The following is a 14,212-nucleotide window of genomic DNA, read 5'->3' as shown; positions in this document are numbered from 1 at the left end:
TAATTAATAATTTTTCTTTGCAATGCAAATATAGAAAAAAATATTTATTTTTTTCATTTTATACTGTTACTGTTGAAGGTTCCCCACCAAATGTCCCGTTAAATGAATTTTCTAGGTCATTACGGTCACGTGGATACCTAATGTTTTTTTTTTTTGTTATTTATGTTATAAAATGTTTTTGGTTTTTTTTGTGCTTTATTTTTGTTTTTCCTCATATGTTTCATGCATGTGTTTTATTTTTTACACAGTTTGTCTCCAAAGAGATCATAAATAATCTCTGGGGAACATTTTTTGTATTTTATTCATAAGGGCTCCAGTTACAGGGAAAGCAGCCCCCTGCTGTGCCGGGCTTCACTGGCAGAACTGATCTGGGTCTACTAGGACCCAGCAGATCTGCTATGCTTTGGTGACACTTGGCGATCGTGTGCTCACTAGATTCTGCCGAAGCATCACAAATGTTGAATCCTCTGTTCCCTGCATGTTACTTGCTGAGTGCTGTGTAGCCAGCAAAAGAGAAACCGCTTCTCTTCTTCTCAGAGTCCCTGGTAGAGATGATGGATCTTATGCAAATTAAATGAAATTAGCAGGTGCTGGCAAATTTGAACAATTTGATTTGCAGGAATCCGATGTATAAGAAAGACATAGCTGAACTAGAGCGGGTGCAGAGAAGAGCGACCAAGGTTATTAGAGGACTGGGGGGTCTGCAATACCAAGATAGGTTATTACACTTGGGGCTATTTAGTTTGGAAAAACGAAGGCTAAGGGGTGAGCTTATGTTAATGTATAAATATATGAGGGGGCCGTACAAAGACCTTTCTGATGATCTTTTTAATCATAGACCGGTGACAGGGACAAGGGGGCATCCTCTACGTGTGGAGGAAAGCAGGTTTAACCCCTTCCCGACCTGTGACACAGCGTATGCGTCAAAGTCGATGCCAATCCGACCTGTGACGCATATGCTGTGTCACAGAATGATCGCGTCCCTGCAGATCGGGTGAAAGGGTTAACTCCAATTTCTCCCCACATGCAGGGACAGAGGAAGTGGTACTTCAGCCCAGGGGGGGGTGGCTTCGCGCGCGCCCCCCCCCCGTGGCTACGATCGCTCTGATTGGCTGTTGAAAATGAAACAGCCAATCAGGGCAATCTGTAATATTTCACCTATGAAAATTGGTGAAATATTACAATCCAGCCATGGCCGATGCTGCAATAGCATCTGCCATGGCTGGAGACCCCAACCTGGCCCCCCCCCACTGACTGACAGCGGCGATCTGCAGCCGCCATCAGTGTTCCCTACCCCTCCGTCCTGTCCTAAGCACCTTCCTCTCCCCTCCTCCATCCTCCCCTCCACCCCCCCCATCCTCCCCTCCACCCCCCCCCCTTCCCGCTGTCCGATCGCACCCCCCCATACTTACCTAGTCCCGGTGTCCGCGATCTTCTCGCATGGGCGCCGCCATCTTGGAAAATGGCGGGCGCGTGCGCAGTGCGCCCGCTGAATCGGCTGGCAGATTCGTTCCCTGTACATTTTGATCGCTGTGATAGAACCTCACAGCGACCAAAATAAAAAAAATAGTAAATAAACCCCCCCCTTTATCACCCCCATAGGTAGCGACAATAATAAAATACAGAAAATATATTTATTTTTGTTTTTCGGTTAGGGTTAGGGTTGCACTTAGGGTTAGGGTTGCACTTAGGGTTAGGGTTGCACTTAGGGTTAGGGTTGCACTTAGGGTTAGGGTTGCACTTAGGGTTAGGGTTGCACTTAGGGCTAGGGTTGCACTTAGGGCTAGGGTTGCACTTAGGGTTAGGGTTGCACTTAGGGTTAGGGTTGCACTTAGGGTTAGGGTTGCACTTAGGGTTAGGGTTGCACTTAGGGCTAGGGTTGCACTTAGGGCTAGGGTTGCACTTAGGGCTAGGCTTGCACATGGTGCAGATTTGGCTGCTGATCCGCAGTGGATTGGTCGCTGCGGATTCGTAGCAGTTTTCCATCACGTTTACAATACCACGTAAACCTATGGAAAACCAAATCCGCTGTGCCCATGGTGCGGAAAATACAGCACGGAAATGCTGCGTTGTATTTTCCGCAGCGTTTTACACCTGCTCCATAATAGGAATCCGCAGGTGAAATCCACACAAAACACTGGAAATCCGCGGTAAATCCGCAGGTAAAGCGCAGTGCGTTTTACCTGCAGATTTTTCAAAAACGGTGCGGAAAAATCCGCACACAAATCCGCAACATGGGCACATAGGGTTAGGGTTGGAATTAGGGTTAAGACTAGGGTTAGGGGTGTGTTGGGGTTAGGGTTGGGATTAGGGTTAGGGGTGTGTTGGGGTTAGTGTTGAAGTTAGAATTGAGGGGTTTCCACTGTTTAGGCACATCAGGGGGTCTCCAAACGCGACATGGCGCCACCATTGATTCCAGCCAATCTTGCATTGAAAAAGTCAAATGGTGCTCTCTCCCTTCCGAGCCCCGACGTGTGCCCAAACAGTGGTTTACCCCCACATATGGGGTACCAGCATACTCAGGAGAAACTGGACAACAAATTTTGGGGTCCAATTTCTCCTGTTCCCCTTGGGAAAATTAAAAATTGCGGGCTAAAAAATTATTTTTGAGGAAAGAAAAATGATTTTTTATTTTCATGGCTCTGCGTTATAAACTTCTGTGAAGCACTTGGGGGTTCAAAGTGCTCACCACACATCTAGATAAGTTCCTTTGGGGGTCTAGTTTCCAAAATGGGGTCACTTGTGGGGGGTTTCTACTGTTTAGGCACATCAGGGGCTCTGCAAACGCAACGTGACGCCCGCAGAGCATTCCATCAAAGTCTGCATTTCAAAACGTCACTACTTCACTTCCGAGCCCCGGCATGTACCCAAACAGTGGATTACCCCCACATATGGGGTATCGGCGTACTCAGGAGAAACTGGAAACAACTTTTGGGGTCAAATTTCTCCTGTTACCCTTGGGAAAATAAAAAATTCTGGGCTTTATTTATTATTTCCTTAATAAAGAGGATGAAAGTGAGGAAACGTTATTACCCCTTTAAATAAAGAGCTCTTGAGAAATTCAGGATTGGAGGTGCCCTTTTAAAGACTTGGAGACCACTTTTAAAAACACTTTTAGTTTGATACACTGAATTTTTCCTAGTATAATAAGTATCCTTACATTTTTCTCTTGCAGGCCCATTACTCTTACTGTCGCTAAGTGTTGGGATCCCTCTCCTCGCGGTTGCTTTACATTGCCAAGAAGTAAGTTCCAGCCAATCCATATCTCTCTTGTAATGGGTTCAAAATTCTGTTCTGAGTGATCCTTCTGTGCATCTTTAATGACCCCCTTTAAGGCACTACACTCTGACTTCTTGCAGCCACCATAGAGGTAGATTACTGCATAATGTCTTACCATTGTCCATTGTGTGGAGTGCATCTAAAGTACCAATCAGATGATAGATAGATAGATAGATAGATATATAGATATAGTTATAATATATGTATGTATATGTGTATATATGTATAAAATATGTATATATTATGATGTGTGTTGTTGTTATTATTATTATTATTATTATTATTTATTTATTTTTAATTCCTAAAAAATACAGTTTTTGTGTTAACAAGTTATTTGGGGAAATAATTTACATACAATGCAAATTGCAGACTTTCTGCTGAAAGTAGCAGCCAGACTAGTATTTCTCAGGATGCCTGGCGGTGCTGTGTCACTCCCCAGCACTGTATGCGATCTCTCTCTCATAAATGGCATTTTCTTGCAAGTTATTGCAAGATCTTGCTTAATAGGGCAGAGATATCATTTTCTGGATAGGGGAATGAAGGAAAATCTCAATGCTACTGTTAGCATAGCTTTACTTTATTAATGTTGGTGCCAGTGACTCTCAGCTGCGCTTTACTCTCCATGCCTACCATTTTTCTAAACACTGCTCTATGCTGTGATCCCATTGAGAGCTCACCTTAGAATATTACTTGAAGCGGAGCATTAATTACACCTGCATTAATAAACTGTACCCCGCCACGGTAGCACAATGATTCTCTTTCATTCCCCCATTTTTTTTTTCTATTTTTTTTTTTTTAATCTAAACTGCATAATCTTGCTTGTTATCACAAGATCACTGTTTAGAACATATAGAGCAGTATTTAAAAGAATGAAAGAACCAGACCACATATAGATTGGAGTGCTGCGCACAGCAAAAGGAGCCATAAAAAGCCATACCAACCACAAGATGGTGACGGTCTTTTGAAGAAAACAGGTGATCTTATAGGAACATTTTTTTGGATTCTGAATTCCTAACTAGTCTCTATCGTAAACAAATAAGCACTTCTAGATAAACTAGTTACGGTAATTATTTTAGACGGTTTCATTTGGTGATAGCTCCTCTTTGTACTGAGCCACCATGCCTGCTTCTCGTGGTGGCTGCGTGTATCCAGCATGTAGTCTCTACACAGGGTATTTGGAGATCCAATCATAGGGGTAGGGGACGTCACCTGTGATCCTGTAGTACAGTAGTACATGTGCTACTTCGGTGGTTACTACAGGAGTTCTCCAATTTATTAACCCCAACAATTTTTTTTTCTTTAAATCTTTCTTTCCTTCTTTTGCTTTCTGTCACTTCTTCCCCATGAATTGGTAATGTCACAGTGCCTGGATATGCTGACCGTTTTGCTGCATGCCGAGGAAGTTAGGGCTTGCGGACCTGAACAATGCAGTGTTTACACGCTTCAGGACTTATGTATATAAACTTCTTTGCTCCTTATTTGCTAGCTAAAATAACGTTGCATTGGAAATCCATTTTATTCTCAGTAAATGAGAACACTATATATAAATCTCTCTCTCGTGTGTGTGTGTGTGTGTGTGTGTATAGATATAATTTATTTTTTTTCATTCACAATTTGTGGGGAAAAAGTAACAATTTCACATGCCATAATATTAGGATTGATTTTCCATGATGTATGTGACCCTTGAACAGGGGTTGTCCTATTTCAGGTAACGTTTATCCGCTTCAGTTCTCAATGTCGGGCATTGGCTGGGGCGCTGATGCAAGTCGACAGCATGGCAGCCAGTTAGCTCAGTGGCTCTGATCCAGCCTTCGGTCTACACTGGCAAGTGTGCTGAGGTGTGAGTGGCTGTGGTTCTGTTATCGGTGCTGCAGCCTGTGCTAGACAGTGGGGGTATTAGCGGAGACTCCTCGCTGGACCCAAGGAAGTATAGTATAGCACAATTAAGTGTTTTTATTTTTTATTGTTGTTTTTTTTTTAACACCAAAGACAAGTGTTAACAGAAAGGGGACAACTGCTTTAATTTTGTTTTGTATATAGTCCTCTTCATTGCTCCCTTTATAATCTTTAGTCCTCTTTTTAACCTCAATTATTACGCCATGTTTCCACATTAGGTGAACCAATTAGGCCTATTGACCCAGCAGCTTGGGTTTCTCATACAGCAGCAATGACCGGTACCTACCCAGCCTATGGAATGAGTCCATCTATGAGCACAATAACTTCAACCAGCTCCTCCATTACCAGCTCTATACCTGAAACTGAGCGTAAGTGTAATACGTTTATTACTTCTAGTCCAAAGACACTGATATCAGTTCTTACTTTTTGGCTCTGTTCACATTACCTCTATGGGATGGATTCCAGAGTGCAATGTCAGACCTGTGAACGATTGACCCCCATCGATTTATAATGGAGTCTGCCAGGTTCCACTTTGCATGCCACATATAAGATAAAAAGAAAAAGTTATGGCCATCAAATCGCTCATTTTTATCTAGAGACAAAACAAACTTTTGCCAAAGAAATGTGAAGTAGCCATTGCATCTCAATCATCTGTTTGTATTCTCTAAGGCTTTGATGACTTTCAGCTGTCCATACATAGCGACATGGTGACAATTGTGAAAGCAATGAGCTCACCAGAATCTGGTTTGGAGGTGCGGGATAGGATGTGGCTAAAAATTACCATCCCCAATGCTTTCATCGGTGAGTAAGGAGTATCTACAATAATGGTGACTATTTATCATGTAGTAAGTGTTTTCTTTGTCCATCATCCCATGCTGATCTTGGTCAGTTTTTCATATATTTAATTAACCACAGTGAGATATAATGAATTACCATTGTTTGTTTCCCTAATTCCATTGCTGACCTTTCTGCTTTCAGGCTCTGACGTAGTAGACTGGTTGTATAATCATGTAGAGGGCTTCACAGATCGCCGGGAAGCAAGGAAATATGCAAGCAATCTTCTGAAAGCTGGATATATCCGCCATACAGTCAATAAAATTACTTTCTCTGAGCAGTGTTACTACATTTTTGGAGATCTTTGTGGCAGTATGTACCAATCCATTATCCCACCAAAGCTCATGTGTATTGCATTACATATGTATATTCTTCATAATTCTCTTCTAACAGGGTGTGTTCTTTTGTACATTGGTACTTAAAAAGGCATTTTATATTTAGGTGATAAATATGGGGTCTGGAGGGGCCACTCTTCCCATTTGTTCTCACCGCACCTCCACTGTATGGAAGATTTTGATGGAGATGTGGTCAATCTTGTACATTATCTTTTGAAAACTGATAGCTACGTTCTATACTGCGCTACCTTAATCAATCTTAGACAATGAAAAGAGAAGTAAAGTGTAAGCTCAACCACCACTCCATATAAATAAGAGATTTATTTTTTTCATCACTCTGGTGGATAGCTTTTAAGTAGTGCTGAGTGAGTGTGCTCGGATAAGGTGTTATCTGAGCATGCTGGAGTGCTGAGTGACTCCGGCGTGCTTGAAGAATATGTTTGAGTCCCCGCAGCTGCATATCTCGTGGCTGTTTGATAGCCACAACCTGCATGTGTTGCAGCTGTCGAACAGCCGCGAGACATGCAGCCGCGGGGACTCGAACATATTTTTTGAGCACGTCGAAGTCGCTCAGTTAGCACCCGAGCATGCTCGGATAACACCTTATCCAAACACATTTACTCATCACTACTTCTAAGTGGTGTTGGGGCAAACCTTAAATAGAATTTATATACAAAACCTCAACACTTTGAGTCTTAGGCCGGCGTCACACTGGCGTTTTAAACGGCCGAGTGCAATGCGATAAAAAATCGCATTGCACTCGGACCAATGTTCAGCTATGGGGCAGCTCCCAGCAGCCGACTTTTTGTCGGCCGTTTTCTTCGGTCCGAGACAATCGCAGCATGCTGCGATTGTCTTGGACCGAGGAAAACTCTGGGCTCACTCGCACCCATATAAGCCTATGGGTGCGAGTGAGACAGCGCACACCACTCGGATATCATCCGAGTGACGTGCGTTAAAAGCGGACCCCAGCAATGGAGGAGATGGAGAAAAGCAATGGAGGAGATGGAGAAATTCATTTCTCCACCTCCTCCGCAGCTGTGCTCCGATCCTCCCTGTGCAAGAGAATCTGAGCACAGACGCATGACACTCGGCTCCTGGTCTGCTGCGAGCAGGAGCCGAGTGTCATTAGCATATCGCATCCGATGAACTCGCATCGGATGCAATACGCTAGTGTGACGCCGGCCTTAAGAGCCAGTTCTGAATTGTGACCAGAGGGGAAAATACAATTAATCTGTGACATACAGTACTAATAGGAGCTCATATTCTGCTTGTTGTAGATTTGGAATCCTTACATTGTATTGATTTATTCTACAAAACTGTTGAGTATGATGGGAATCAAAAATAGAAACTGAAAGCTTTTTAAAAGGCACATGTCATTAAACGTCTAATCCTGATGTGGTGAAACATGGTCTTCCCTCTGTCGCTGGTTCAGCTGGTATTTTATGTTCTCTGTAAGGCTACGTTCACATTTGCGGTCCTCGCCGCAGCGTCGGGCGCCGCAGCGGCGCCGCATGCGTCATGCGCCCCTATATTTAACATGGGGGCGCATGGACATGCGGCGCACTTGCGTTTTGCGCCGCATGCGTCGCTGCGGCGCCCGCGTCGGTGCGCAGAGGACGCAGCAAGTTGCATTTTTGCTGCGTCCAAATTCAATGAAAAAAACGACGCATGCGGCGCAAAACGCAGCGTTGTGCATGCGTTTTGCTGCGTTTTTATTTGCGTTGTGCGTTGCGGCGCCGACGCTGCGGCGCACAACGCAAATGTGAACGTAGCCTAAACCACATATATGCTGATGTCCGAGTTAAAATGTTTCTCTCTATTCATTAGATATGGCAAATCTTTCCCTTAATGATCATGACGGTTCCAGTGGGACATCTGATCAGGACACACTGGCTCCACTTCCACATCCTGGAGCGGCTCCCTGGCCCATGGCGTTTCAGTATCAGTACCCATTGCCTCATCCTTATAGCCCTCACCCAGGATTTCCAGAGCCTGGATATAGCTATGGAGGTGGTAGTGCTGGCAGTCAGCACAGTGAAGGTAACCCTTTATTAAAGCCTTTGTAAACATGCTATATAACGCGATTCTCAAATGTCTTTAAGTATTGTTGTCTTTGTAGCATTATTTTGCATGAAATTCCTCCAACTTTAAAAGGGTTGTCTGGGACTTCACACATTAAGCATTGATGGCCTATCCTTAGGGTATGTGCACACGTTGCAGATTTGCCCGTGGGCGTTTCTGTTCGATACTGCATCTTCTGGCAGAAAATGCTTTTTTGATGGGGATTTTCATGCGGATTTGTATGCGTTTTTGAAAGCTAACTAAAGATCTATGATTGAACAGAAAAAAGAGTTGTGATGTCATTTCTTATCCAACCTCTTCATATACATACTCCATTGAAGAATAATGTTTACACAGACAGAAAAATAGATCTATAGATGGATAGATCTATAGAGAGACATGATGGATAGAGAGATCTATAGATAGATGGATAGATAAATACCAAGCCCGATGTTTAGTAATAAACATAATAAAATGGTACATAAAGAGTTAAATAAAGAGACACACACACACATGCAAAATATCTGCATTAGGCCGGGGTCACACTTGCGAGAAACTCACATGAGTCTCGCACCTCAATACACAGCACTGCGGCCCGCACTCGGGACCGGAGCGCTCAGCTACATAGAAATACATGCAGCCGCACGCTCCAGTCCAGGCTACAAACACCAGCACTCAGCCGCCCCAGAAATGGCACATCTGTAAGATGCGCCAATTCCGGCACTTAGCCTCTCTCTTCCCACTGCCCTGTAGCAGTGGCATATGGGGCAATAGTTGGGGTTGATGCTACCTTTGAATTGTAAGGTGCCATCAAGCCGGCTTAGTAATGGACAGGCTTCAATAAAACAAATAAAAATAAACACACACACATGCAAAATAAAGTATTTTAATGGAATGAAACACCACACAGTTTTGCCATCTTTATTGTTCGGCCAATCCATGCACCCTCGATCTCCTGAGAGAAAAAAAAAATTAAAATAATAAACCAACACAAGTACTCCCTGTCCGAAGCAGTCCATATAACATCGAGTGTCCCACGACGATCTCCCCTATAGAGCAGTCACATCAGGAGATGTGACTGCTCTGTACGCCCTCCAGTGACACACTGACAGGAGACAATGGCTCCTGCAGTGTTATCACTGAGGGTTCAATGGGCTTCTCACTCTACGGCACTGCTGCGTGAGAGTTTTCCCACGTAGCAGTGCTGCAATCGACAGTATGAACTATACTGTACTCACAGCGGTGGAGGGATACAGTGCGGAAGGATACATTCCGTCATTCTATCCTGGAGCCCCTGGAGAGCTGTTGCAGCTGCCAATGTGACAGCTCTCAGTGGGAGATGGTCATGGGACACTCGTTATTAAATAGATTATATCAGATCAGGGAGTACATTGTTGTTTTTTTATTTACATTTTTTTCCAGGTGATTGAGGGCTTCGGGGACTAGGTGATTGGTGAGTATGTACTGCAAGTTGTATGTACTGTATGTCTAGATGTGTGTATGTGTTTTCTTTACACTTTAATACAGTAGCTGGATGATGGGAGTACTACTGTCCCATCATCCGGCTAGCTGTCACTGTAGCAGGCATAGCTGGATGGGACTAGTAGTCCCATCTCACGATGCCTGTCTACACGCACCCGTCGCCACGCACCCGCAGACACGCACTCTTCCCCCTTCCGATCTTCAGCGTTTCTTGCCGGCGCATCCTCAGCAAAACCTTAGATCTTTTTTAAACCTGCGGTTTTGCTGCAGATTGGCCTAACGATGGGAGTCAATGGATACAGAAACGCTGCAGATCAGCTAAAAGAATTGACATGCTGCTGAAAATAACACGCTGCGATTCCGCGCTTTTTTTCCCACAGCATGTGCACACCAAATGTCAATTTCACATAGACTAACATTGGTTGTGCACTACACTGCGGATTTGATGCAATTCAGCGCATCCAAAAATGCTGTGGATCCGCATCAAAATCTGCAACGTGTGCACATACCCTATTAGTTGGTGGTGCAACAACTGACCTGACACTAATCTGCTGTTCCAGGTGCTGACAACGGAAGAAATTGCTCAATTGTGGAGCTGCACAACTCCGTGAACTGCATAGTCGCCACTGCCAAGCACTGCACATCCACCCCCTATTGGGACGAGTGGGGGTCAGCTGTGCAGTACCCATCCACACCCACTATGCAGTTGACAGAGCTGTGCAGCTCTACAACTGAGCAGTTCCATCAGCAGCCTGCATCGGATACAGCTGATCAGTGGGGGTGTTGGATGTAGCACACCCAATGATCACGCATCAATGTTAATGTTTCAGATATCTCCTTTAAACCCACTTCCCCTCATAGCATGAGAGGTGCAGAAGGCTGGTCAATTATGATTTATCTGTAGCAATGAACATATCCGTGAGGCTCCATTGTTAAAGTATATTCTATTTCTAAATATTTTTATTTTTACCATGTCTACTTTTAAGAGTTTGCTTCTAATTACAACTTATTGCTTCCTGTTCTACAGGGTTTCATTCCTAACTCTCTGAAAAATTGAAAAGCATACACTGATTAGGTGTAATTTCTTTCCCTTTCAGTCTAAAATATCTTGTTTTTCTGTTTGTCTATTGCAGGTAGTAGAAGTAGTGGCTCCAACCGCAGTAGTACAGAAAAAAGGAAAGACCCTAAAACTGGTGACTCTAAATCTGGAGGGAGTGGAAGTGAGTCGGACCACACTACACGTAGCAGTCTACGAAGAGACCGAGCAGCAAGTGAACGCTCGGTACCAGCAAGTGAACACAGCCACAGGAGCCACCACTCCATAGCACACAGCATAAGGAGCCACCATACACACCAGTCATATGGTCCTCCTGGGATTCCTCCTCTTTATGGCCCCCCAATGATGATGATGCCAGCTCCACCCCAAATCTTGGGCCCTCCAGGAGCCCCCCCAGGCCGTGATTTAGCCTCCGTCCCACCTGAACTCACCGCTAGTAGACAGTCTTTCCGCATGGCTATGGGCAATCCCAGTGAGTTCTTTGTGGATGTTATGTGAGCAACATTTCCATCGTCGGCCCCTGTTTTTAGCAAGTTTTGTTTTCTGAAAATGTTCTAATTATTATTTACATCCTGATACTAAGTACAGAAATGGAAAGGCCAGCACGATTCCGCTAAGATGTATGTGTGATGTTCGCACGGACCCTCACACTAGCCACTAATCATGCACCTAATCTATGAGACCCCGCTCCAGACTGTATGTTTGTGCAGATGGAAGAGGCTGGCCACATTCTTGCCTGGTTGCTTGGCTTATGTAACAGATTGATTTTAACAAATTAATATTGCATCTGTTTAAAGACAAACGCCAGTAATGGAATGGATTTACTTTAGTTTTTTTCCCCCTTTACAACTGTGTTTCTTTTATTAAGCAGCCAAGAATTCGGGGGTCTTTGACTTTCTCTGAGCAAGTTGCCAGGGAAAGTGTATGATCCTCAGTCGGAGGGTATCCCTTCCTTGAACATATCATGGCGTCATTGTATAGATGAAGAGAATCCATTACCACGGGAAGATTTTGGTCTAAGTAGAAGATGACCGATTGGAGTGAAGCACCACAAGCCTTACATATTCATAAGTTGCAAAGAACATGACTATCTTGCCTTTGGAGTGCCATGATTTTTCTGATTCCATATATAAACTGATGTGCATCAAACCTCATACTCTCATATCTACTCTTTCAAAGAATTCAGCCCTTGTAGCTCCCTTTTCTAAAGGTACCTATTTTTGAAGAGTAGTAGGATCATCTAATTTTTGGCTGAACTCCTTTCCTGTCAGGAAAACCTGTGATTTTACCATTTTCCCCCCCCCTTGTATTTTATGTTTGTGTTGCATTATATTGCACATCATACAGGCAGCAAAGAACTAATACCTCTTTTCAGCAACTTGAGGTTGCCATGTAGATGTTTAACACATCTTTTACTTGTTTTGTTTTTTTTGCTAATTATTCTCCTGTCACTTGGAGAACAATGCCCATGAATAACGGTGCTAATGCAATATGAACACTATATATTTCTCTTTTTTTTTTTTTTCTCCCAAACACCATAATCCTTTGAATCTTTACAAGCCCACCCCTCCCCCCTCCTGGTAACACTAAATAAAGGCACAATTGGGGCTAGTGGCAAACAGATTGTACACTTCCAGTGACTTTTTAGCTTTTTCAGAGTTTGTATACAAACTGACAGGACAGCGCAGAATGGCACAATTGTAGAAAATTGATGATTTGCCTTAGCATCTACCCAAAGGGAGACTTGTGTTGTGCACAAGATCTGCTCCCGCTTTCTAGGCTCTGTAGTGGACTGATGCATTGCTGCAATGTGGGTGTCTGGGAGCGACACACCTGAAGCAGAACTGTGAGCAAGAGCCTGTGTTTTTCATTTGTTTTTGTTTTGGTTTTTTTTCCATTGCTTTGTTGCACTGAAATGTTTCTGCTGCAATAAATCTACACACATTTTATGTTGTGTCCTTTCATCTTGTGGGGGGAATTTCTAAAAGTTTTGGGGTGTGTTCGAAGAATTCTACTTTAAAGAGGTTGTTCAGTCTTGGGGTACAAGTCACTCTCCCTGCAGACTTGTGAATCCTCACAGCACACACTATTCTCTGGCACCAGGATCGGGCTGTCATGTGAGCAACTATGCTATTTGTTTATTTGTGACCACATCCCGACTAGACGTGTCTAACCTTGCTCAATACACTTGTGTTGAGCGAGTCCGCGCACGTCTAGTCTGCACATGACTGCAATGTATGCAAATCATATACTTGTGGTCATGCACCCGCCTGCTTCCCGACAACAGAAAATCCTCAGTGTGCACACTGTCATAGTGACTGGAGACTACCTGCAGTCATACAATGATGGCAGAGTTTTACCCTAAGGCTGGACAATCCTTTTAATTATGCTTTTGTTTTGTTTTTTCTTTATTAGATCTTTTCATTAAACAGAATAATGAAACGTAAAACAAAAGGCAGTAGTTTTTAATAAAAAAAGATGGCGCTTGAGCTATAATAAGAAAGGTGATGTCAGCAAGTGGAAGACCTTGAAACTAGCAGATAAGCAATATCATTGATGTCCTGAATCTCAAGATGACATCCAAACATATGTAGGTTATCAAGTGGAATTGTCATCTAAATAGATGGTCCCACCAACAAATGTAGTAATGCTAAGAGTCATGTATAAAGAGTTACAAGAATCATCATTGGATGAAGAGCTTCTATCCATTTATTATTGAGATGATACAAAAAGAAGTAAAATTAGTAATAGACAATATGAAGTGAAAGGGAGAATGAGAAGGAAAGGAATGAAAAGCACGGAGAAAAAACAGGTGGTGGTCTACCAGATACCAGCAAAATGGAGTATTGTATCCATAAGAGTTCTTGAGCAGCTCTCATTCTGTCACGTAGCTGAAATAAGATGGGGTTAGAAATATATTACTGCCACCTAGAAATGTCTGGGACACACCATGTTTTCCAGAAAGTATCATGGTTGTCATTCTTTTTTGCCACATTCCATTAGCTCCTGTTGATTCATTTCTGTAACCCATTCTTGAACTGAGGGAGGTTACTTGGGTTTTCCATTGTCTGGATACTGAAGTTCGTGAAGAAGTCAAGAAATTCTGTAGAAGAGCTTCATTAATTACAAATACTATATCAGTTATAGCAGAGAGCATCCTACCATCGATGAGCTCAAAAATATGTTCAGAAAAATCACAAATTGCATCAGTGAAGAGCCATGTCATGGAGCAGCACCACTAAATGTACGGCATGGCTCCTGATCC

At 43.4% G+C, this 14,212-nt stretch overlaps 1 protein-coding gene across 3 annotated transcripts in view; it reads left to right on the top strand.

Annotated features, from left to right (window-relative positions):
• DVL3 (dishevelled segment polarity protein 3) overlaps positions 1-12,896 on the top strand; it is a 112,025-nt gene extending 99,129 nt beyond the window's left edge. Inside the window, exons 10-16 of one of the 3 annotated variants that reach the window (XM_077290139.1) lie at positions 3,176-3,243; positions 5,394-5,543; positions 5,845-5,976; positions 6,154-6,321; positions 8,175-8,387; positions 11,024-11,419; positions 11,819-12,896. In XM_077290139.1, coding sequence (XP_077146254.1) covers positions 3,176-3,243; positions 5,394-5,543; positions 5,845-5,976; positions 6,154-6,321; positions 8,175-8,387; positions 11,024-11,419; positions 11,819-11,850 — 1,159 coding nt within the window. In that variant the 3' untranslated portion in view covers positions 11,851-12,896. Of the gene's footprint in view, positions 1-3,175; positions 3,244-5,393; positions 5,544-5,844; positions 5,977-6,153; positions 6,322-8,174; positions 8,388-11,023; positions 11,590-11,818 lie in introns of those variants that run through there. The other 2 variants (XM_077290141.1, XM_077290140.1) reach the window with 2 other exon arrangements.
• Positions 12,897-14,212: the final 1,316 nt, after the last annotated feature.

Source organism: Ranitomeya variabilis, chromosome 2 (genome assembly GCF_051348905.1).
Source record: "Ranitomeya variabilis isolate aRanVar5 chromosome 2, aRanVar5.hap1, whole genome shotgun sequence".
NCBI lineage: Eukaryota > Metazoa > Chordata > Amphibia > Anura > Dendrobatidae > Ranitomeya > Ranitomeya variabilis.
Note: the sequence above shows the minus strand (reverse complement) of the source record. Positions and strands in the feature narration are given on the sequence as shown.